The sequence below is a fragment of the Psammomys obesus genome, unplaced genomic scaffold, assembly GCF_907164565.1.
Source record: "Psammomys obesus unplaced genomic scaffold, mPsaObe1.curated_primary_1811, whole genome shotgun sequence".
NCBI classification, from domain to species: domain Eukaryota; kingdom Metazoa; phylum Chordata; class Mammalia; order Rodentia; family Muridae; genus Psammomys; species Psammomys obesus.
The window spans coordinates 17,972,881-17,996,369 of record NW_026592510.1 but is presented as its reverse complement, the minus strand read 5'-3'; the positions used below and the strand labels follow the sequence as shown (position 1 = coordinate 17,996,369).

The following is a 23,489-nucleotide window of genomic DNA, read 5'->3' as shown; positions in this document are numbered from 1 at the left end:
TGGCTTTGGACAAAGATGTTCAGAAAGAAAGAAGGCTCACTTTCAGCTTCTCTTGAAAAGAAAACAAAAAAAAAACCATATTCCTCATCCTGTGGTCTAAAAAAAATCAAGGGAAAGCAAGCAAGCTAGCAAGGAGGGCTAAGGGGCTGGATTCATTGTTTGAAATAAAATGTGCACAGGAGGCTTTCCTATTTAGTGTAGGTGAGTGGGCGCTAAGCAGGCAAGCCCTCTGAATGGGAATCTTGCTTCCACACAGTAAAGGACAGTGTGACCGTCACTCTGAGGCGCTTTCTGTCTCAGTCTTTTTACTTGTAAAATGGGCTTGCTAATCTAAACTTTCTCTTTGAGTTATGTGGAATCAGTAGGGTAACTGATATGAAAGTGTGCATAAGTCTGCAGGTGTTACCTAATAATCGTTACCTAATAGTCTTGTTATCCATCATTTCCTGCATAATTATAGCACATGAATATATATATGTATATATTAGCTTTGGAGGATGATAATATTAGGAAAGTAAAAGCAAGCTGTATGACATTATGGCACAAAGGTGGAAGAGACTATTTGTGGGGAGGGAACCTGTAGGAGGGGATCAAGGGAAACAGGGAGAGCAGTGGGCATGAATATGAATGATGTACACACTATGGATGCATGAAGATGTCATATTGAAGTGTATTATTTTTATCCACTAATTAAAAAAAAATCTGTTTGAGGTGTGACCCAGGATTAGCCACAATACTTGAAAGTCAAACTCACTAAATCTACCTGGGCCTCCTTAATTCTTTTTCACTCCGATGCAGAAATGAGACTATGCTTGCTCAAGAAATTGTGAGAGGTCACAGGCTTTGAACTTCCTTAGAAAGTATTTCACAAACAAGTGATCACTAGGCTTTGATTAGGTCTCCACCTTCCTCCTCCTCTTTCTTCTTCATCTTCTTTTTTGTGCTAAAGATGGAACCGGCCCCTTGTGGCAGGTACTCTACCATGGACTGATATCCTCCAACCAATATATATATATATGTATATATAATGTATATGTATATATACATATATTCAACCAATATATACATAATCATAATATATATTAAAGTGCAATTCTTAGAGTTAAAAAAACCCCAATGATAATAATTTTGTGGAACACTTTAAAGGTCTTGGGAGATGAACATTTCTGGTGTTGAACATGTTCATAACCACCTTTTACTATCAAATTAGCTTAAGCAAATGTCCAGAAGACAATATTCCTAGCCGGATTAGATAGATTCTCCTACAGGGAACAGTCTTATTACAGATGGGTATGGTCATTCACACAGCTGGTTAAAGGTGGACTGCAAGGTGACAGTGATAAGATGCAGTCAAGCAAACCCATGCGATCCCCTGTCCAGCTCCCCATGCTCTGCTCTCACCAATAAAAATACATCTCAGCCTTTGAAGTGAAACAGCAAACAATTACCTTGTGGTTTTTCAAAATCAGAAATTTCCTCTCTTCCATTAACTTTCCCTCTACCCACTCATTAGTCTGTAACCATGCTATGGGGAATGTAAAACCGGCGTTAGGAGGAGAGCTGCTGACATTCTAAAGGGATCTAGACACATCTTTATGATGTGAGGCTTCAAACATTCAAGGATATTTGAGGCACCTGGCTCTGCAGCCTAGCCGTTTCTGCTGCTGTCTGTGGAAAGGCTAGGAATGGAAAAAGTGAGAGTCTTTGTCTGTAGTGTGTGTCAGACTTCAGACTGAGAATCAGGACTTTATCTCCAACATTATGAACTACATTTCTTTTCATTCATGACACTCTACAGCAATTAACTGCACGTTTATTTTATATCAAGGCTTCACTAGACACAGGAACACACCAAACTATTAAGGATCCTGCCCATAGTGCATTTGCTAAAACAGTTGGGGATTAAGTTACCACACCGACCAACGCAGAGAGTGTAGCTGTGGCGAGAGCGGTGGGTGGGAGCCGAGAAGTGGTAGTGACTCGGACGTCTTAACTTCCTGTGACAAGCCTTCCCCTCGAACGTGACAGCAGGTCTGAGCAGGGAAGGAAGAGTGAGACCTGGGCAGGCACTTGATCCTCACATGCCCAGGATCAGTGGCAATGCTGGACATGCTGAGGGCAGCTCCGGCTTGCTGGGGCAGAAGGTGAGCATGCGTTAGAGGTTGGTGCTAATAAAGAGATGTGTGCAGCCAGACTCCAGCAGTTCTCATGACCCATGTCCCAGTCTTCAGCTTTAAGCATAAATAAAGATGATCAGGGTACCAGTCTGAAAAACTCACTTTGAGTCTGGGGTAGAGAAGTGTCTTTTGTGTATTTTTATACATAAACAGTTTATAAGTGTCCACTTAACTGGAGCCCCCTGGGAAATTATTGAAGCTTTCTTAACCAGCTGCCTCACACGGAAGGAAACTACAACAATTTAGAAACACTTCTTGCGCATTGCAGTGTCCCCAGAAATAGCTATTGAATGTGGAGAAGCTCCGAAAGCATTCTGTCATCATCTGCTGTTGAATTGATGATCTGCGGCCGGTGCTGCCGAAACTTCCAGATGCAGCTGTGAAATGACTTGCCAGTCTTCAGTGCGATCAGAATCACAGAGTACTTCCTCAAAGCACGGGTTACTGGGAACCTCTCCCAGGGATTCAGCTGCAGGATGTCAGACTCCATGCTTGAAGTAAGCATCCCCTGTGAAAACTCATGTTATGAGCCGGTAGAATAGGCCCTCACTTACAGTGCCTTGAAGGCTCAGATTTTGTAGGGAGGAAAAAAAAAAAACACCCTTCAAAACTTGACAAGTAAATTCTGTATTCTATCTGAATCAGTCCTGTTTCCTGAGTGCCAAGGAGTTGTCACTTTCACAGGACAAAGACATTTTCATGTCTAGAGAGGGAAAGCTGTATATGCTTGTTCTACTAGAGGATGAAGGGTAAGTTAGGAGTTCTTGGTAACGTACAGGTACTACATAGAATTCTGGATAATGGGGCTTTGGAATCAGGCTGTCTGTGTTTGGATCATAGTACTGCCGTTCATACTTGTGTAATCTTGGACTTAATTCAGCTTCCTTATCAGTCTGATGTTGTGTTAGGGTTTCTATTGCCGTGAGAAAACACCATGATCAAAAGCAACTTGGGGAGGAAAGGGTTTATTTCAGCTCAGAGCATATTAGTCCATCCCTGAGGGAAGCCATGCCAGGAACTCAGGGCGAAGACCAGGAGTCAGGAACTGAAGCAGAGGCCGAGGAGGAGTGCAGCTTTCCGGTTTGCTTCTCCTGGATTGCTCAGCCTGCTTTCCTACACTGTCCGGGACCACTCACCCCTTGTCAGACGGGCCTGCCCACATCAGTCATCCGTCAAGAAAATGTTCCACAGGCTTGATCACAGGCTGATCTGGTGGGGACATTTTCTCAGTTGAGGTTCCCTCTTCCAAAATGACTCTAGTCTGTGTCACATTGACATAAAAACTAGCCAGCACAGATGGTGACTGTAACATTTCCTGCTTCAGAGGGAGGCTGGGAGATGTAATGAGTCAATACACATGGCTTTATAGTACTGCTTGCCGTCTGCTGACGACACACACGATGGCTATTGTATTAGTTACTTTCTAGTCATTGAGACCAAAATACCACAGAAGAACGTCATATATAGGATCTTTATTTTGGGTCCCAGCTTCAGAAGTGCCAGCTCATCACAGCACCGAGGGAGTGGTGGGACAGAGGACATTTTCATCAAGGCAGGAAACAGAGAATTCGGAGGGGAGACAAATATTAGAAAGCAGCTGGCCTTGGTTTATTTTGATTAGACCCTTGTCCCGGGACCCTTATTATTTGCAGGGTCCCCAGGGTGATTCTAAATGAGAATGGCTCCCAAAAGCTCAGACATTTGAAAACTTGGTTCCTAGTTGGCAGAACTGTTTTGGGAAGGATTAAGAGGGTGTGGCTCTTTTTGAAGAGGTGTGCCATTGTGGGAGTGGGCTTTGTAGTTTCCAAAGCCTATGCCAGGCCCAGCAGCCCCACCCCCAACTTTTAGAAATGGATATATGCTCTCAGTTTCTGCTCCAGAGCCATGTTTACCCATCTGCTGCCAAACTAACTCCACACCATGATGGTCATGGACTAACCCTCTGAAACTGTAAGCAAGCCCCAATTAAATGTTTTCTTTTATACGTTGCTTTGGTCATGGTGTCTGCTAGTAGCAACAGAAAAGCAACTAAGACGTCCCCAGCACATGCAGGATGGTTGTTTCTCCCTGAGTTAGCCATCTCTGGAAGTGTGCTCACAGACACAGTGTGGCGATTGCTAATTCAGTCAGGTAGACAATGAAGTTGAGGTGTGATGCTTCTGGTTCCGGATATTGCTTCCTTCAAGGACAGAAAGGGGTAAGGCTATGCTCTTCGGTCAAAGGATGTGAACAGCAGAGAGCCCAATCAATCTTTACCCAAGCACCAAAATCTGAGGCTGAGCACGTTGCATGTCATTTCATGGGGAAAATAGCCATTTGCTATTATTGGAAGGAGAATGCACAATCATGCTGAATTTTTGTTTTCTTGTGGCAATAAAATTGCTCATTGACTGATTATCGACTAGATCCAAGTTCTATGGTTCTTCAGGCCGTTGCTCCTTCTGTTATGAACAGATCATATGGGAAGTTAAAAGCACAAAAGCTGGACTAAAGCTTTGATGGTTGCTCACTTGACTAGGAGAAGGGAACTGTATGTCGGGTGTTGGAAAGTGAATGTCGACTCCCTGCCATTTTCTGCCCAGTTCTTGGCAGAGCCTGACTCATATTCAGTTCTGCCTCTTGTGCGGGAGTTTAAACCCACTTGACATTGTTTATCTGTAGAATGGGCCGAATAGCTAGGAGACACTGTCAGCACCAACACTGAGAAGGACAGATAGCTTCATCAAACTTGTTGCCTCAGAAGAGGCTGCCTGAGACAGCTCATCAGCTGTGGGAATGGAAGCGACGGTGAGGCATCACCACTCTGCAGGCATGAAAGGCGAGGAGGCCATGCAGAAACAGTGCCAAGCACTTGGCAGAGCCCAGAAGGGCCTAATGGAGGAAGTGGCAGGCAGTCACTTATTGCTCATTAATATTACGGACTGCAGCTAGGGGACCCACATTTCAAAGGGAGCTCAGAGCAGCCTCAGCAGCAGTTAATGGTTCAACAACTTTTTAAACAGCTGGGGAGGTGATCCAGCAGCACTTGGAGTTGGAGGGGGTAGTCAATTCGAAGTCATCACAAAATTCCTTCACATCCAAATAATCCCCATCAAAGAACTAGACAGAAGATCTATAAAAAGGCAACTTATATTCCTTTTATAATGGCAAGCATTTCTTATAGGAAGGAAGCTTTAGCTTGCATATACAGGGGTCTACAAGAAGAAAATGCAGCTATTTGAGCAGAGAAAACAATTTTATGATTTTCTCCAGAGAGTGGTTTTATGAGAGAATTCACATTAAAAAAAAAAAAAAACTGGTCCATTTGATGTTGGGAAAAATGGGACAAGCAGAGGGTAGAACAAGACATCAGGATGTCTTCATGAAGAAAGCCAACAATGGTTTGATCAAAGTGGAAGAAAGGAGAGGCTGAATACATCAATTTCACCTGTCCAGGTTCACATTAAAAAAATTTTTTTTTGTTCAAGCATTTGGATTAAAATAATATAGAACGTGAGATTCCTTTCCAGGTCATAAACTGTCTCTCCCTCTGCCCATTCTTGATATCCATGTTGTGGCACATGTTGTTTTGATCTGGCCATTGGTTGTGACGGTAGAAGTTGGCATTTAGGACTGGGATTTGGAATCAGATTGACAACATCAAGGTATTTTATAAATGTAGCCAAGACTACAAGTAACTCTAAAGTGCTTGGTGTATGTCCACATGGAGACTAGGAAGCAGCGAACATTGGGAAAGAGAAAGAGAGAGAGAGAAGAGACAGAGTTAGAGAGACAGACAGGAGAGACAGAGACACACACAGACAGATACACACAGACAGAGAGAAGGAGAGAAAGGCACAAAGAGAAACTAGAACCTCAAGATTGATAAATGTAAGGCGGAAAAAAAAACCTTAAGATTTTCCAATTCTAGTATATTCATGAGTGAGAACTGCTTTTTTTAAAAAACTATTCTTTTATTCTTTTAAACTTGAATCCTATCATATTTCTCTACGACTTCATCTTATTTCATTTTATTTTTTAGCTCAGTTAAACTTGACTCAGATTACACGTAACTAAAGAAATCCCACTGAACACACCCACCTGCAGCTTGAGGAAGGAAGGGCAATACGCTAAACTCTGCTGTGTTACATGTGTTTATCCTGATGGACAGTGCTTGGAATGTTGGGGTACCGGTCTTATAGTATATGCTGGTCCACTGTAAGTGGTGAACACATCTTATCTCTTAAGGAGTTCCCGTAAGAAACTGCCATGCCCTGGTCCCCATGCTCTCCTGGCTCCTTTGTTCATAACACGTACAGGTTGAAGTGGCAAGCCATCCCAGGAGAGAACCGTGTCCCGTGAATTTTATATTTGGAATTTAAAATTTAGAGACTCTGTTAAGGTGTTTTATATAATTCTGCCTGTTCTTGCATTATTCTACTGTGTATTTACAGTTGTGTAGAGGCCTGAGGGGAGCTTTGGGGATCCCCAGATGTAGTAACAAGGGTATGTTCCATTGTAATATTCACTGAGCAATGTAAGAATTTGAGAAAAAAAATACAGACATTTAAAATTCCTTCCCAAATAGAAAAGAGAACAGCAAGACTGAGTACACAACCCCCAGCGTCTCAGCAGGACTGTCTTAGTTTCTGATAGGCTTGATTACTGATTTCAGATGAAATTGACCCCTATGCTCTAGTTACCCATCCAGGAACGCTCAGGGTACCCTCAGGCCACACTAAAACCACACACCTGGGAAAGGAAATTCACTCAAGGCCTCAAGGTTCCAATCTTAACAAAGTAGCGACTGTCTCTGACCCGATGGAAAATGTAAAAAACAAAAACAAAAACAAAAACACAAAACAAAACAAAACAAAACAAAAAAAGCACACACATACAAACAAACAAACAAACAAACAAACAAACCAGAAAACAAACAAAAAAAAACCCCAACAATGTGAATGTCTTTCTAGTTCCCCTGGCTTCTTCAGTGTTTGCTGCATGGCCTCCATAGGCCCAATAGCTGCCTCTAGTTTCATTTCATAATGATGTTGGTGAGGCCTGGTCCTCATGGGAAGATACATTGACACTTACCTGAGAGTGGCCAGGAATGATGCAAGTAAACTTTCAAACACTAACATGTGAAATAGGGTTAAGCCTTCTATATTTTAAGCTTTTCCTTAGTAACTTAGGTTCTCATGTTCAATAAACAGTTTTCTTATTTATGTTAGAATAGACAAAGGAATCCCAAGCTCAGCCTAGTGCAGGATTCCTGGGAAGTTAAAAGCCTTTGGGAGGGAGGGGTGTCTCTTTCTAAGTTTACCAAACATTTAGAAGTGGGTACCCACACATTAACTGTTTAGGTGCTAGAAGTGGCTTAGATTGAAATTCTGACTCTCTTGCCCACACACTGATCTATTCTCAGTAAGATACGTGATTGCTTGAGTTTTCAATTTTTCTTAAGAGTGTAACTTTAAAAACTGAAAGTCAGGCTATGTGCTTCTATCAGTACAGTGCTGCACACAATAAATTCTCGGCCACTCTGAGTGATTCATTGCTTTGACCACTCACATGACTGTGACCAGTCATTGTTTTTTACTGTTATCATAGCAGTACTTTGTTCCATCATGTGACATTATATCTCATATGCACGTATATTGCACATTTGATCTGTACTAAATATTTGTGAAGTAAATAAACCACTATGGCCTTTTCCATGTGAGAATGTCTTCTGCAGTGTAAAGCAGTGCCTGTGATGTTATATGAATAGGGGGGCATTGCTTCCTGCAAAGTTAGGGCTTCATACTGTAGCATTTCACTTGGAAGGGGAAAGTCATGCTCATATCTTTTACTTGGGTAAGAGGTTATGCTCAGACATAGAGAAAGGAATGACAGGTTTTGTCTTGGGTAGGCAGAAGGCATGAATCTCCCTTATGCCTGAACTTTAGATTCTAAATCAGCAATGTCCAATAGACATATAATAGGGAATTTTATGTTCTTGTATTTCTAATTACAACTTACGGTAAGAACATAATTCCATGCATTCTACTTGCAGAATTGCTAGAAAAAATAAATATGTAACTAAGGCCATCTCATGACTTTAATAACCCAGAAGGCACAAAGGAGGAACTAAATTGGTGAAGGCCTATGTCAAACGTGCCTCCAGCTGTGGACCTGAGCCAGCGGCTTCATAGGGGAATAGTAGGAAGTGAGCTTGAGGGAAAGACTGATCCAGCCAGTTCGAAGCTTTGTCCTTGACTGTGAATACACTATCACAACATGTTCTACCTTGGACTGGTCCCCCTTCTTGTCTGCCTCCATCCCTATGGTCAGAGCAACAAGAAGGGAAGACATATAGTGACTTAAAACGAAGAAGGTTGACAGACTAGAGGTCTGAGGTGACAGCCATCTGAACAGTTCAGACATTTACTGATGCTCTCCTTCCACTGGCTCTGCCTCAGCAGCAGGCCTGCTGTCCTCAACTGGATACTCACAGATCTTTACCTAGGAAGCCACTCTCCCTAAATGAGTGAGGTTGGTGCTCACCACATCAGATGCTGAAACTGCCCTGGAAAGCTGAAGGAGAGGCTAACCCCTGGACATACACACGATCAGCTCTGCATGCTGTAAGCTCTGGCTTAGAAGATCACTCCAAACACCATGGTTATGGCACACAGTGTAAGCTTGAATCTGTAGGATGCGGCAAAAATCAGCCTTTTCTCTTGATCATTACAATGGAAAACATCTAAGTAGTCCTTAAAATAACCACACAGGACTGAGCAGTGGAGGGCAAAGAAAATGTCTGGAAGAACCTTTGTTTTTTTCCTTTGGACATCAAAGGATGTTATACTGAAGAGAACTTAAAGACCAGGCAGTTCAGCCTACTCGTTTCCCAGACAAGAAAAGTGAAGCCCAGAAACAGATGGGCTGCCTCCTCTAGTCATATGGGGCTTAAAAATATATGTCTATTTATTTTTTCATGAAAGTGACCAGTGTTATCTCATTTCCTGGCTTCTCAAATTCAGGATCCTGCCCAATCTAACTATTATTTATAGTGTGAGCGAACCCTCTACTTTCCTACTGTAATGCCCATTCTCCAATTTCCCCATCATCTACTTCCATCTTGTGAAAAGTTTCCACCCCTCAGTGATGACATCAAACATATTATTCCTTGTATAGATGTTTCCATAGTGAAGTAAAATCCTTCCAAGACCAATCCTATCCCAATAAAGCAATAGCTTACACATTTCCTTTTATGGACTGGATAGAACACTTAGTCCTTTAAGTACCCCAAGACATTGCTGACACTTTCAGTCCTATTATATAGAGAGTTTGAACCCTATGGTTCAGGTCCTTAGCTAACACAGCTCTATGGCTGTGATAGTTTATTAATAATATGGCACATATTAATATACTTATGAGGAGAGGAAAATTTATTCTTTGATAGTTTTTACTTTTAGGATCCTTAAAAACTGATCAATATTTAGACACTGAAGGGTCTAAATATGGATTAATGGATACAGAGGTGACCATGAAGGAATAAGGAAAGTTTCTGTAAAGATGGGAAGAGTCTACAGTGGGGTGGAATGGTTTTCTCTTGAACTTAGTAAAAAGTATTCTTTTTGGGGAGTTCTGTTGGACAGTGTTAGTTTTTCTTGGGTCTTAAATGTTTTCCAATGGTGCATATGGTAAGTGCTTGTTCACAAGCCTGTGGTATTGTTGGGAGGAGGTGAGCCCTTTAGCAAGTTGGGCATAGAGAAAGGAAGTTATGTAACTGGGGACATGACCTTTTGGAGGGGGTGTATTGGGAGTCTTCTCTTTTCTTGACTTGTTCTTTGCATCTGGCCACCATGAGGTGAGCAACTTCACTCCATCATATGTTCCTACTATGGTGTTGTCTCTCTTGAGACTGCAAAATTACAGTGAAGTGATCATGGACTGAAACCTCTGAAACCATGAGCCAAAGCAAACCATCCCTTTTTATACATTATTAATGCCAGGCCTTTTGTCATAAAGACAGCAAGCTGACTTATACAATGTCCCAAACACTAATAGCACCTGTGTCTCAGAATATTAAGTAAAAACTAGATGGATTCATGCCTATACTTGACTATGAATCTCAAACATAGACAAATGAGGTTGCTTATCTGAATTTATTGGGTACAAATGGAGATCTATTCTTCATTGTTTTGGTCTTTCCACATTAGCTAGTAGAATCTCATTAATGTGATGGCTATTATAAAGAACAGTCTTGAAGAAGAACTCAGCATCTACACATGAACTCTGGTTATGCTTCATCATCTGGCTCCAGGGAATGGTACACCAGAAACAATCCTTGTTTAGAGTTGTTCCTGGATCCGATTTTCTAAAAACATCTTTTTATTAAAAAGAATAGAATTGGGTATTTTTCCTCTCTCTAAGGCTGAAGAAAGCAGTTTTAAGCTGATCTATAGAATCAATATTATAATTGTTTTATTGACATCAAATATATTACATTTGTCGATTTTCTAACACCTCAAGTAGTTCAAATCATGACCCAGAAGCCAAGATTTAGGAACTAGAGTAAATGAATAAGCAAACACTTTTAACCTTCCATGAGCAGCCAGAAGCTTAATCTCATAAAACACCTGTTCAGAAGCATGGCATTCCAATCCTTCTTGTACAGATGTTGAGAGCATGTTTTTTAGGCAAGCACACAACCTTCCCAAGCAGAATAGCAAGAACTTTTGTTTAACTCTGTTTTCCTTAAGACCTTGACCTTAGAATGTAAGTGCAGAGACCAAAACTTTTGCGAGATCCAAAGCACAGGCAAGAAAAATTACTGGACAAAGGAGAAAGAAAAAGAAGTGCAGGGGGATATGGTCAAAGTACACTATGTATTTGTATGGAAATGTCCTTATGAAACCTAGTACCATGAATAATGCACCAAGAGAAAAGGAAACACCCACTGCATCAACTCGCTGGATGTACTCACATCTACAAGTTAGAAAGCAATTAATGACTCATAGGCAGATATTCATATTGCTGCATTTTCTGCCCAGAGATGCTAGCAGTAGGTTCAAGCTTTACTTTTGACTGGATGAAAACTGAGGTACGGAGAGCAAGTAGCTTGATCTTAGGAAGAGTTCTGTTGAAGGAAACTACCACTGAAAAGTGGTGTAAAATGTTCTTCCTGGTGATATGTTAATTTTAACAAACTTTATCATAATGAAGCAGCATATTTAACTTGTGGATTTTTTTTATAGCAGTTCTCAGTATGTGCAAAGTAAAAACTGATGATGTTGCCACATAATCTTTTACCTCTCCTTTTTTAAAAATACAGAACTCCAAGGGCAGAGTGGGAGGTCTTAATGATAAAAATATAAAAGAGTAGGATTCCTATTATCTTTAACAAGGAATAAGTTGAATTTCCTAGTTTCTTACCTTCTGAAGATTTTGATTCTTAAGAAATCAGAGACATGTTAAAATTTAAAATAGTTCCTCTAACAAATTCTAGTACTTGAGAAATCGGTTTAGGATTTAAAATAATGCTGAACGTCAATCACTGACACTTTATATATATGACCATTTTACTTTGGTAAGCAGCTTTTCTCAACACTACTCTATTGTGTTAGCAATTTCCTGGGAAATTGAAAACATTTTATCCCGAAAGGAAGCTCCTTAAGCAGGGAGGTAAACAACTCAATAGCTTCAGGAAGTCCCTGAAGCTGACCAGATTCTCTAGGCACCGTCCTAGAGAATAAAAGCAGAGAGTCCTTCTGAGACTGGCAGGGCTAAGCTGCAAAGACTCTCAGAAGAACTGGACTGCAAAGAAGACCTGTGGTCAGACCAGCTGCCTGGGAGAAACAGAAACCAGTAGAGCTGTCTGGAAGAGGTTTAGACCAGAGTCACTTGGAAAGAAGACCCTCCACACTATTGAGCTGCCTGCAGGCTATATAGTGTGCCCCAGCTTTCCAGCTTATGTGATCTGTCACCTGAGCTGGGGTGAGCCTTGGTGATGCAGCTGTCTTTTAGGCCTTTCTCCTCCTGTAAGTAACCTCTCACCCATATTCCTGTAAGTGACCTGATAAAACTCTGCAGTTCACCAATTTGGACTTTGGTAGTATCCATGGTCTGTTGTGGGCTTTCTATCTGAGAAAAGTAGACACATGTGTTGCATTTCCCCCAGAAATGTTGTCACACAGCATCCTCTTGAAGAGAATCATTCTCTATTAAGCTAAATCAAGAAATGGGTTTCATGTTGCATGCATTCACCCCTGGTATGCCCACAGGTTGAAATAACCCCAGGGCAAGTCCTATACGAAGAGATCAGAGCATAAGGAAATCAAGAGGCCATCAGGCTTATCTTAGTCCCTGTGTAGGTTGGCTGTTATGACATCTGAGAGAAAACCAGACTGTATCTAGCAGAACCTGATAGTAGCATGCTGCTTCCCATGGCAGACCACTCCTGTGTTCAGAAAGCCACACATAGCGTTCAATGCTTCTTTCTAATTGTGAATAAAAATCTAAGTAATTTCAATGTTGGCCCAGACCTGAATCCGAGTGGTGCAACCTTCCCTTTCCTCACAGTTAAATTTGAACACTCGTTCCCCTGCCTCATGCGTCTGTTCCTCTGATGACGCTGATGTACCTGTGGGAGTCGGTTTTGTCTCCCTGTCTTCTCGGGCTCTGATCTGTCAATATGTTCTTTCTCCAGGAAAGCAATTCTCCCCAGCCAGGCATGGTGGTACGTACACCTGTAACCTTGGCATTTGGTTAGCTGAGGTGGGGAGTGTGGGGGACCGTGAGATCAAGGTCAGCCTGAGGGAGATAGCCAGGCCCTGTCTAACAACCAACCAACCAAACCCCAAAACAACTCCTTGAACAAAGCTGCTCTTTTCTCAGTGTCTCAGTAAAGTCTCAGCAGTCTGTGCTGCTGAGAAATTCCCCTTGCTCATGTAGGTTTCCGTTGTGGACATCAGGTATGTGACTTACCTTTGCCAGGGTCTCGTCATCCAGGTGATTCTTCTGAATCACGTGTTGAAGTGCAAAATAAATTTTTTCCTGAAGCTTCTGAACTTTTCTTGGTTCAATCAGCCAGGCTCGGTCTGACAAGGAGAAGCCAAGAGCATAAGGAAAGGGCAGGTAAGGTTTGCTTACATGTATGAATGCTGACTTTCAGACCCATATCAAATCACTTGGCTTTAAGTTGATTTTGAAGTTACATGATTATTTATGTGAAACATGAATAGCTTATAAACAATAACGCAGTGAAGCCAGCTACACATGGTATAATGATACAGGGAAGGCATTTGAGCCAAACAGACTTCTTCTTTGCCTAGTGTTGGTGACTGCTTCAATGTCTTCTCTTTCCTCCAGACAGATGCTTAGATTTTCTTTCAAAGCAGAAATAAAGGATTCAAAAACCATATAGGAACACTATTAGTAATCATGGTCCCCTTCCTTAGCTTATTTATTCCTTCATCAGACATAAAGTTGACACCATGCTATAATTCACAGAGCACAGACATCAGTTTCAGAAACGTGCTTCCCGTCCTGAATTGAATGATAGGTTGGTTACCCTCTTCTCCTTTCCTTTCTCCTGTGTACTTCCCTTTCCCTTTCTTCTTTTTCTGTTCAGAGGACTGATACAGCGTGGCGACAAAGCGTGCTCTGGTGTCATTGCCTCAGTTTGGTCAGGAGACTCTGGGAGTCTCCAAATGCTGAACAAGCGCTCATGGAAAGGCACTTGGCCATGCTCCTCCTGAACGTAGTTCAGGTCAGGTGAGAAACCTGATTCTGTAATCCTAGACAAGGCGAGGACAACTCAAGCCGAGAGTTAAGCAAACCCTTACGTAAGTGAGCACAAAGGACTTCAGTGACGATTGTCCATCAGAATAAATTATGTTCCCTTTCTCTTCCCTAAGCTATTTGGAAGTAAATAAACAGCAGCTATTAAGTGACTAGCCTGGGGAAAAGTGGGGTCTGACTTGGGAGGACACAAATCTATCTTCTGCCTCCTCTAAGCATGGCACTATGCCAAGATGACAAACAGGCTTCTTGACATTGTGAAGCCTTGGAATGTGGGTCTGCTATCAGGGCTGGAAGACTCCCCACTAGGAATAGAGAGTAAGACAAATGGAATACTTCCAAACTCTTCAGAGAATGAGGACAGCATCTCTAATTTTTAAAAGACATTAAGGAGTAGTTCACTTGGTTTCTAACTCATGGTGACCAGCCTGGCTTTCATGGGATGGTCATTTCCATAGCCTTTTCAAGCTGAAGATGGAGTGTTTTCAGCATTTGCTGATAGGGGTTTACTGAGTTCCACAAACGTGCTCAAAGGGGATGGGGAGGCTTTGTAAGGCTCTTCCTCTGAGTGAGCAGGAAACAGCAGGGGCTGTCTTCTGCTTCCATAAAAGCTATCTTCCATGGAGCAGCGCTCAGGGCAGACAATTAAATGTGATGAGAACATGAGGGGACATTATTTGGTGTGTAGTAGCTATTAAAAAAAGGCCTTAAAAACCCTTCTCTATTTGTGTCCGTGCTTCTGGGACTTTCTGTCTTTGATGAAAAGGGTCAAGTAAAAACCAGAAACAAAATTTTGAAGACTTGGTTGGACTATCAATGATCATATTGTAAGTAAGACAGCCTCTGCCTAGGAAAGTGCATATAGTTAATATAGCTAGGATGACATGTCAAATATATGATAGAATTATAATTATGTAAAGACTATTTCATCCATCACTACTGAAAAAAATGTATGTAAAGGATTGATCTCAGAGAGAAATGGATTACAGGAAGAATAAGTCTTAAAAAGGGAGGGGGTTCATTCTTCATTCAAGAGAGCTGTTATGCCACATATCTGACAGGCAGGTGCTTGAGTGATTCTGACTGAAGAGGGATCACATGGTTATTATTATTTGATTTTCATCATGTTATTATTATTAAGCTGTTTATTGTTACACTTTAAGCTCCCCGTACACGTTAAAGTATGTCCGTTGCTACAGTTTTATTTGATCCAAAAATGTCACATTTTAGCTTTGGAAAACAGTTTAGTATTTTACTACATTTTAGAGGTAGAGAAGATGGCCTTACCCATAGCTTCTATCGCCTTATTTTATCAATGATGGAACTACAGCTTTGGAGTCACACAGATAAATGATGAATGCTGCCATGTCTGAGATTCTTTCTCTTCCACCAAGCAAAGCCCTATCCACAGCTATCCTTCCCCTTGGAAACACTTAATATTGCTAAGGAAAGGGGCAATTCATTTATCTTGAAAAGATTATTCTAGTGGGTGGAAAAGTAAAAAAAAAATAAAAAGGTAATTAAAGTTCCTATACTTGGTCCTTCATTTAGGCATTTTTTTGTAAGTTTCACACTATTGGACTGTATATTAAAAATTATTTCCTTTATTCTTAAACTCAAAATAGAACCCAGTTGCTCAGTAAAGCCACTATTCATTTTTATTATTTGTTGAGGAATAATTTTGCTTATCTGGATCTGGGGTGATTCCTGTTACCTCTGATATTCTTGTTTTAGGGGGAAAATTGGCCATTAATAAATGTGAAGCTACTTGCCTTTGCATTGTCCCAAAATATCAAACAATTGCTAGAGAAAATACAGTCTCTTTAAAGTTATTTCTTGAACACTTAGGCTTGGGTAGGTGTAATTGATGTTAAAGATAGTGAAGCAGGTTTAAAAAGAAGGTAAGAGACCAGAGCCTTCCTACCTGGGGATATCAGAACAGCAGAGGAGAACAAAGCGATCTCCTCCTCAGTCAGCTGCAAGGAACACAGATTCTTCGCAAAGTCAAAGGCTTCATTCACTAGGTCATCAGAACCTAAAAGGAAGAAGAAATCTTAAACAGAAATAGTTGAATCTGGAAGGGGGCACAGTAAGAAATACCTCATTATCAAGCAGGTACTCAAGGGTTTGAATATTAGACACCAAGGCAGGACATTTTAAAGTCCCCAGTCACACGAAGAAAAATGATATTAAGTGTAAAATGAGGAAAGTGGGCAACAGCTTTGCCAGGTAACTGCAGATAAGTTTAGCGGTGAGGGAGTAAAATACTGGTTAGTGAGTATTCCACGTAACATCAGCTGGGAACACATAACCCGAGTCCTAACTTCTGAAAACATTTCTACCAAAAACTTGTAAGTAAGCTAGATTTGGGGGGCACATGTGTAGGGTGCCAGCACTCAGGAAGATGAGGCCCGAGGACTTCAAGTTTGAGGTCAGCCTGGAGACAGGGTGAGACTTCATCTCATACCTATAAGTGCCACCAACATGACTGCCTAGACATGAACTGAATAAGGACAACAATAGACGTGCCAACGTGAATGAGGGAACAGACCAAGAGGGTTCTTCCTACACAAAGAACTGGAGGCAACTAAGGAATCCTGAGAGTGGGAGAAAGTCTTTCCCAGGAATTGGTCAAATGCCAAATGGTCAGATACACAAGTAACATTACACAGATGGAGCAAGTTATGTTTAGAAATACTTGTGTATGTACTTATATGTTTGTAATAACAGTTAATTAAAAAGCCATGAATTTGAGAGAGAGCAAGGAGGAGGAAAGGGAGAGAAAAAAAATGAGAATGTATTATAAGCCCAACAGTAAAAGAAAAATGAAAAAAAATTCAGTAAGTGATTTAGACTAGAACCATAGCTTCCATAGGAAACCTAGAGCATTCCACATTGGGCTCAGGGAGAATTTGTAGTGGCACTAACGCCTGGCAGCATGAGGTATCCAGGCTTCAAACTGAGACATCATACAAAACGCTAATGAACTGTTTTTATGTTCATCCCCACCATTAGACTGATTTTTTTTCCTTGTCTAATTAAATATCTCACAGGTCAGTTTCTTAGTCATTGTGAATTTTGGCAAAATAGCATTGTATCTCTGCACTGATCTCTATAAATGTTTATTTGATGAAGCTGGAAATATCCTGAGCTGCTTGCCAAGTCTTTTCCTCCTTTCTTGAAAATCTAGCCTTGGGAAGGACATGGAAGCATATCAGCTGTGGAAGGGGAATGTTGCCAGCCCATTGGGCTTGCTGTTGGCTGCCATATCAGCTAACAGCACAAGAGGTGAAAGGGCAGTGGCTTCTTTGGTGTCGGCTATGGAAAAAGTGGCCCTATAATTTGTTCAGACCTTTCCTGACACCAGCCCATCTTTGCTAATGCTATCATCCATGCCTAATCTTGACGATTGGATACAAAGATACTCTGAAGATGGATCCTGCTGGTGTGGCACACAAGCTTGGTCTCTGGGCCAATCTGACCACGTCAGTACTAACTCTGTCTATGCCCCCAGAAACTCACCAGTTCACAGTCAGATACACAGTCTTCGGAGTGAGAAACAAGTACAGGCTGTTGTGGCAATTATACATGGCTGTCACTCTTTATCTTGACCAGTAATTATGAATTTACTTAGGGAACTTACAGGGCACTCCTATAGGCCACCAGCAGTCTGCATAGCATGCTCTGTTGAGCAGTAAAGCAGCAGCCAGAAAAATGGTGGTTAAGCAAAGAGTGATCTAGAGTAGAGGCCCAATTCATTCAGCATCAGAAGTTGTTTATTTCCACAAGGCCTCAGTTGGGCCAATTTTAATAGGATTCGTGGTTCTTTCTTTCCTTCCTGATTAGGAACTGTGATTACAGGATCTCTGGATGGTTGGATGAAATACTGGATACTCAACTTGTCCAATGCCAATCAAATAATGAGATTTCAGCTTCTACCAAAGAATCAAGGCACTATCATTTGCTGTTTTAGCCTAGGCAGGGGAGCTGGTGGCACTTGGTAAAAGCGTGTTGTCATCCAAGGGAAATTTACCTAAGGCTTTGAACATTTGCATTCCTCCATATTTTCCTTCAAACAGAACAGTGTTGTTTAGTGGGTTGAAGGCACGGCACATTCTCACTAAAACCACTTCCAAGCAACCTATGAGATAAAAAGAATTAAAAAATGCATACACATATGTAATAGATCCAGCAATAAAATGGTCCTTAGTGCATATTACACAGTCAAAAGAATTAAAAATGCAGATATCATAGAGCCAACAATAAAGCGCTCCTGGTGCATATGAGACAGGAAACATTTTGCAATTTTACTTTTAGATACAGGATCTCCTTATGTAGCTCATGTTGGCTTTTATACTCGTGGTTCTCCTGCCTCAGCCCCCAAGTTCCGGGATGTGTCCCGAAACCTAGGACCTTTCAAGAGATTCCTTCTTCAAAAGCAGTTACTTTAGGGGCCCAGAGAGGTGGCACAGCTGCTGAGCTGCACTGCTCTTCCAGGGGACCAAGGCTGGGTTCCCAGCACTGTGTCAGGAATCTCCAACTCCAGGGAATCCTATACTCTCTTTTGTCCTCTACAGGGACCACTGCACACATGGCAGCCACAGGCACAACCCCCTCCCACACACTCCCACACACAGACACAGAGTAATAATTTTTAAAATAAAGATCTTTTGATACTTAAAGAGCTAAAGAGAATATACTTTAAAGATGGCTGAAGTGGAAGGCAGATAACGTTTTGTGTAGAGTGAACCACTTCTTTTTATTTTATTTTTTTTGACCAATTTTAAACTTCACCCTAGCTTTTGAACTTTGATAAGTGGCTCAGGAAGGACTTGTGTCAGCCACACTAGTCTATGAGCATCTGGAAAAACTCACCTTTGAGTTTTTGCCACATGAAACAGCAGTAGTTTTTTGGGGGGTAATTTCATTCATTCTTTCATTGTGTAGGACCAAGGAAAGCTCCTGGCACATAGTAGGTGCTTAATAACATTGACTGAATGAATTAATCTACTGCCTTTGTTTGTCCTCTCAACATACATTTATATACCAAGGTGCTACTGCTGCACAGTTTCTCCATGTTTTGGAGATGTGAGCTTTGTCCCATTTGAAGGTGAGAGACTCCAGAATCCGAAATTTCTGTGAGAAGATTGTACACCTGATTTGGGTGTGTCTATGCTACCTTCCTTTTGCCCCCACTTTATATTTATGTTTGTATTTTATTTCCTATGTTTTGCTGAATTTTCTTTACTCTTAGCCTGTGGATTTAAAGACAGGAGAAAATGCACAAGTATTAACCCAGCATAGTCATCTTGACACCAATTGAGAGAGATACCTTTTATTGTTTATCTGTACTACGAAAGACAGTTTTCTGGGCTCCTTACAGTCAGTATCTTATTTGCTGCTTGCAATGACCATTTCAAGTGAATTTTACATAGTTACATATAAACAGGAGGCTTTAAGGTACTAAGTAATTTACACTGGAGACAACACTTATAAAGAAGGCAGAGACGATAATGATCATGTAATTCAGTAGCCCCTAGATACCAGCCATGAATTGGTGATATATGAATCTCAGGAATGCCCTGGACTGGGTTCCCCTTTAACGGAACTGTCTTCCATAGCCTGCGATGGTGGCTGAATCACTGAACTGTTGAAAAACCCCTTTGCTGCATTTGATACAATTCCTAGTTTGGAGTTCTGTTTCTAGTCCCATTCCTTATTTTAAAGGTTAGAACACTGATATCTTAAGGTGTTATTTCAAGGTTATACATCAAATGGTTCAGATTTTAGTTTTTGATGAGAGTCACAGGAATATCCTCTATTCTATATGGCTTCAAAACCTTACTACAGGAGCCATGACTGGGACATTGGACCCTGGGCAGGTTTTCATGATGGCATCAACTGAGAGAGGACGGTGTACATAGCCTAATGTGACTTCTTAAGGTATGTCAGAAGATTAGAAGAACACCTGCGGTGTCGTTGTAGAATTCTGGCTTCTGGAGCCCCATGACTATTCCGTCTGGAAGTCCAAGCCATCTGTGAAGACATCTTTCCTACAGGGACAGCAACTGAAGCCCCAACACAGAGCCTTTGCTGATGCCAGGCTGTCTCCAGAAGAATGTCCTCTATGTGGGCAAAAATGTGAACTCTCCTGTCCACTTTATTTATTTCACTTTGAGAGCAAAATAAATAAATGATTATTTAATTAAATTTTAGGATGGTTAGATAACTGGTAACACTGAAATCAGTGCTTGAGTCAAAGTTTCTGCCCATTTGTATCATTGGTTAAGAAATCAACATTATGTTGCCATAACAACTCTATGTGGCCCATGTTCAAAATACCACCTTTTTCATGATTTGTGATATTTAACACAGCCTTTTACTGTTCTTCATCTTTACATTTTTGCTTCAAGTATGAATTGATACCAGTCTCAGAGGAATAAATGAGACAGCACATGTAGATGCATGTGAGAAAAGGATGTTATTTTCAGTGTGGATGTGTCCAGGAAGCTGAACTCAAGTGCTACTATGTTTCAATTTTCTTTTCAAAGGGATCCAAGAAAGACAAAAGTACTTTACTTTCCTGGAAGGGCAACAACAGCTTTAGCATTAATCCTAAGTGTTAAAGAGAGCATCAAAGAGGAAGGAAGGATCCCAACACAGGAGTTTCTTCCAGTAGATCCGGGCTGCAGGTTATTCTCATTAAAATGATTGGACATGACCACGGAGGCCAAACTCAGCCAGCCTGGATGTTTTTGTTCTGTTGCAGGAGGCAAGGAGCTGGTTTTAGCGCCAGCTCAGCAATTCAGCCACCTTGACACACTAATTGCTTTCACTGCCTGTCAAGCTGGGCATCTCAGCCTCCGCAATTAATAGCTCTACTTTCAATAAGCAAAATTGTATTTGACTTCAAAGGGGGAAATGAATGAATATCAGGGCATTTTTATTACCGAGTTTCCTTAGGGAATTAGCTGACAGTGTGGGTGGTAAATGACCTACCTGTGGGAGCAGGGTTTTCAGGGAGAGCGTCAAACAAACAGGTCACAAGTCACAAGGCTCACCTGACTTCAGGAGTAAGATCTGATCGTTCTGACACAGCTCCATGAAGCCTGTTATCCGCTTTGCGAACTCCACCACGTACTGGATGGCATGGGTGATCTGGATGGCACATTGCTGCCACAGGGCCTCCCTGGACTGAAGCAAAGGACACAGTGCTTGGACTCACCTCCTCCAAGGTGCCTGCCCCACTCCCACTTGTCACTGCCACCCAAGGTGGGAAAGTCAATTGATTTTTTTTCTTTCCCTTTCAATTATTTGAATTCCATTATGCTCAATTATCAGAGTACTAAAGCCAAATTAGAAGAAATCATGTTTACTGAATGCAAAACAATTTTTTTTACTGACTATTTTCCCCATTTCTTACTGCAACAATTCAGTCTTAGTCCACTAGCTAAAAAGAAACCCCATGTTCAGGAAGAGTGATTTCCTCCTAGAGTCGACCATAATACTGTCTTTATGGGAATCTGGACATAATATTTTTATGTTGTGTTCTTTCCACAGCATTTAAGAAAAGAAATATCCTGATATTTTGGTTGTCAATTATTTTATGGAGGAGGGGAAAGTTTTCCCGTGCAGTCCAGGTTGGCCTAGAACAGAACCTGGACCTCAAGGGGGCCTCAGATTCAAAAGATCCTTCTGCCCTGCCTCCTGAATTCTGGAATTACAGGTAGAAGCCACCAAATTTGAGTTAGAATTTTGTTTGTTTATTTTGTTTCAAGTCACTTTAGTAAGTAACATAGAACCTCAACTATATTTTAATACTTGAGTTATTTTCTTTGAAGTAAGAAACCTAAATCTATGTGGCTGTGGAGTCTACTTTTTATGGAACTTCTTATGTCTGTTTTTATAATTATATAAAAGAATTATATAGCAAGAATTAGATCAGCATGTTGACTAAATCATACGTTTAGATAAACACTTTTATTTTTTACTAAATTTCCATCAACTGGTAATGTCTTGCGGTTGGCAATCTCAGCCTGAAGTCAAGTTATAGGAATCCTGAGCCTTCAGGAGCAACGCTTTCCCTTAAATGTGTCTAGTATAGGTAGAGAAGCAGGATATTACAGATAGTATAGGGTAAACTACCCTTTCATAGGGCCATTTTCAAAAATGTTGGGCAAGAATAAAACCGTAGAGTGCTTTGTTCCCTGTATTTGTTTAGCAACCTTCGGGCATCATTTTTGTGGTAATCATCTATGTTTTCTGCTCCTTGGCTGAACTCATGACTACCATGAAAAGTCTAAACCTTGTGACAAGGACATCATATCCCAATCATTCAGACTGGACCATATCTTTCTTTCTTTTTTTTTTAAAATTTTTTATTAATTACACTTTATTCATTTTGTATCCCCCTATAAGCCTCCCCCTCCCCTCCCGATCCCACCCTCCCTCCCCTTTCTGCATGCATGCCACTCCCCAAGTCCACTAATAGGGGAGGTTCTCCTCTCCTTTCTGATCTTAGTCTATCAGTTCTCATCAAAAGTGTCTGCATTGTCCTCTACTGTGGCCTGGTAAGGACCACCTCCCCTCAGGGGGAGGTGATCAACGAGCAGACCAATCAGATTATGTCAGAGGCAGTCCCTCTTCCCATTACTATGTAACCCACTTGGACACTGAACTGCCATGGGCTACATCTGTGCAGGGGTTCTAGGTTATCTCCACGAATAATCCTTGGTTGGAGTATGAGTCTCTGGGAAGTTCCCTGTGTTCAAATTATCTTGTTCTGTTGCTCTGCTTGTGGAGTTCCCGTCCCCTCCAGTTCTTACTATTTCCCACTTCTTACATAAAATTCCATTCACTCTGCCCATCTTTCAATCAGGGCAGTTTGCCTTCTAGGGAACTTTTGGCATCAAGCAGACATTTCTGTTTTTCACGCTGTGTGAGGACTGGCGTGTTGTGGATACCCTCAGTCAGTAGAAACTGGAGAGGCAGTGAATTGCCCCTATAATGCACAGAGTAGCTCAATAGTCAAAAATGCTCAGGCCTGAAATTTCAACAGAGCTGATCTGGAGAAACCAGAATTGGCAGTCACAGAGATGCGCCCCGGGATTCTGGGAGTACCTTGCTTTGATACGCCTTTATTTCCTCATAAGTATGGGTCTGCCATGCCAGCTGATGTAGCTCTTCCATTGTGTACTGACATGTCTCCAAATGGGACTTAATGATGTTCTGTGCAATTCGATCTACAAGGAAAAAAAATATCCATTTGAGGTGTTGCGAGCTAAATCTTTCTACTGCAAGAAATGGTTTCTAGAAGATGGTCTGTGAGAATGCCATTGGTGACGGGCTAACTGCTAAGCTCCGCCTCCTACCTTCCAACATCCAAACTCTTTATTGTCTTTCGATAATGAGTTTTTCATCTCCCTGCTTGATTATAACTTTGGTGTATTGCAAGTTGCAAAGCATTCAACTAACTGTTTGCCTTTAAAGTACACATTAAATTGCCCTATACCACTTCACTTTTTGGCAGAATATTTCTAAACA

The 23,489-nt window shown here is 41.3% G+C and overlaps 1 protein-coding gene across 1 annotated transcript in view; it reads right to left on the bottom strand.

The window, feature by feature from the left end:
- Rorb (RAR related orphan receptor B) overlaps positions 1–23,489 on the bottom strand; it is a 182,097-nt gene that overhangs the window by 7,505 nt on the left and 151,103 nt on the right. The window contains exons 5-9 of the mRNA XM_055613911.1: positions 23,067–23,188; positions 21,008–21,140; positions 17,980–18,087; positions 15,871–15,981; positions 13,131–13,243 (exon numbers count right to left, since the gene is read on the bottom strand). Coding sequence (XP_055469886.1) covers positions 13,131–13,243; positions 15,871–15,981; positions 17,980–18,087; positions 21,008–21,140; positions 23,067–23,188 — 587 coding nt within the window. The remainder of the gene's footprint in view (positions 1–13,130; positions 13,244–15,870; positions 15,982–17,979; positions 18,088–21,007; positions 21,141–23,066; positions 23,189–23,489) is intronic.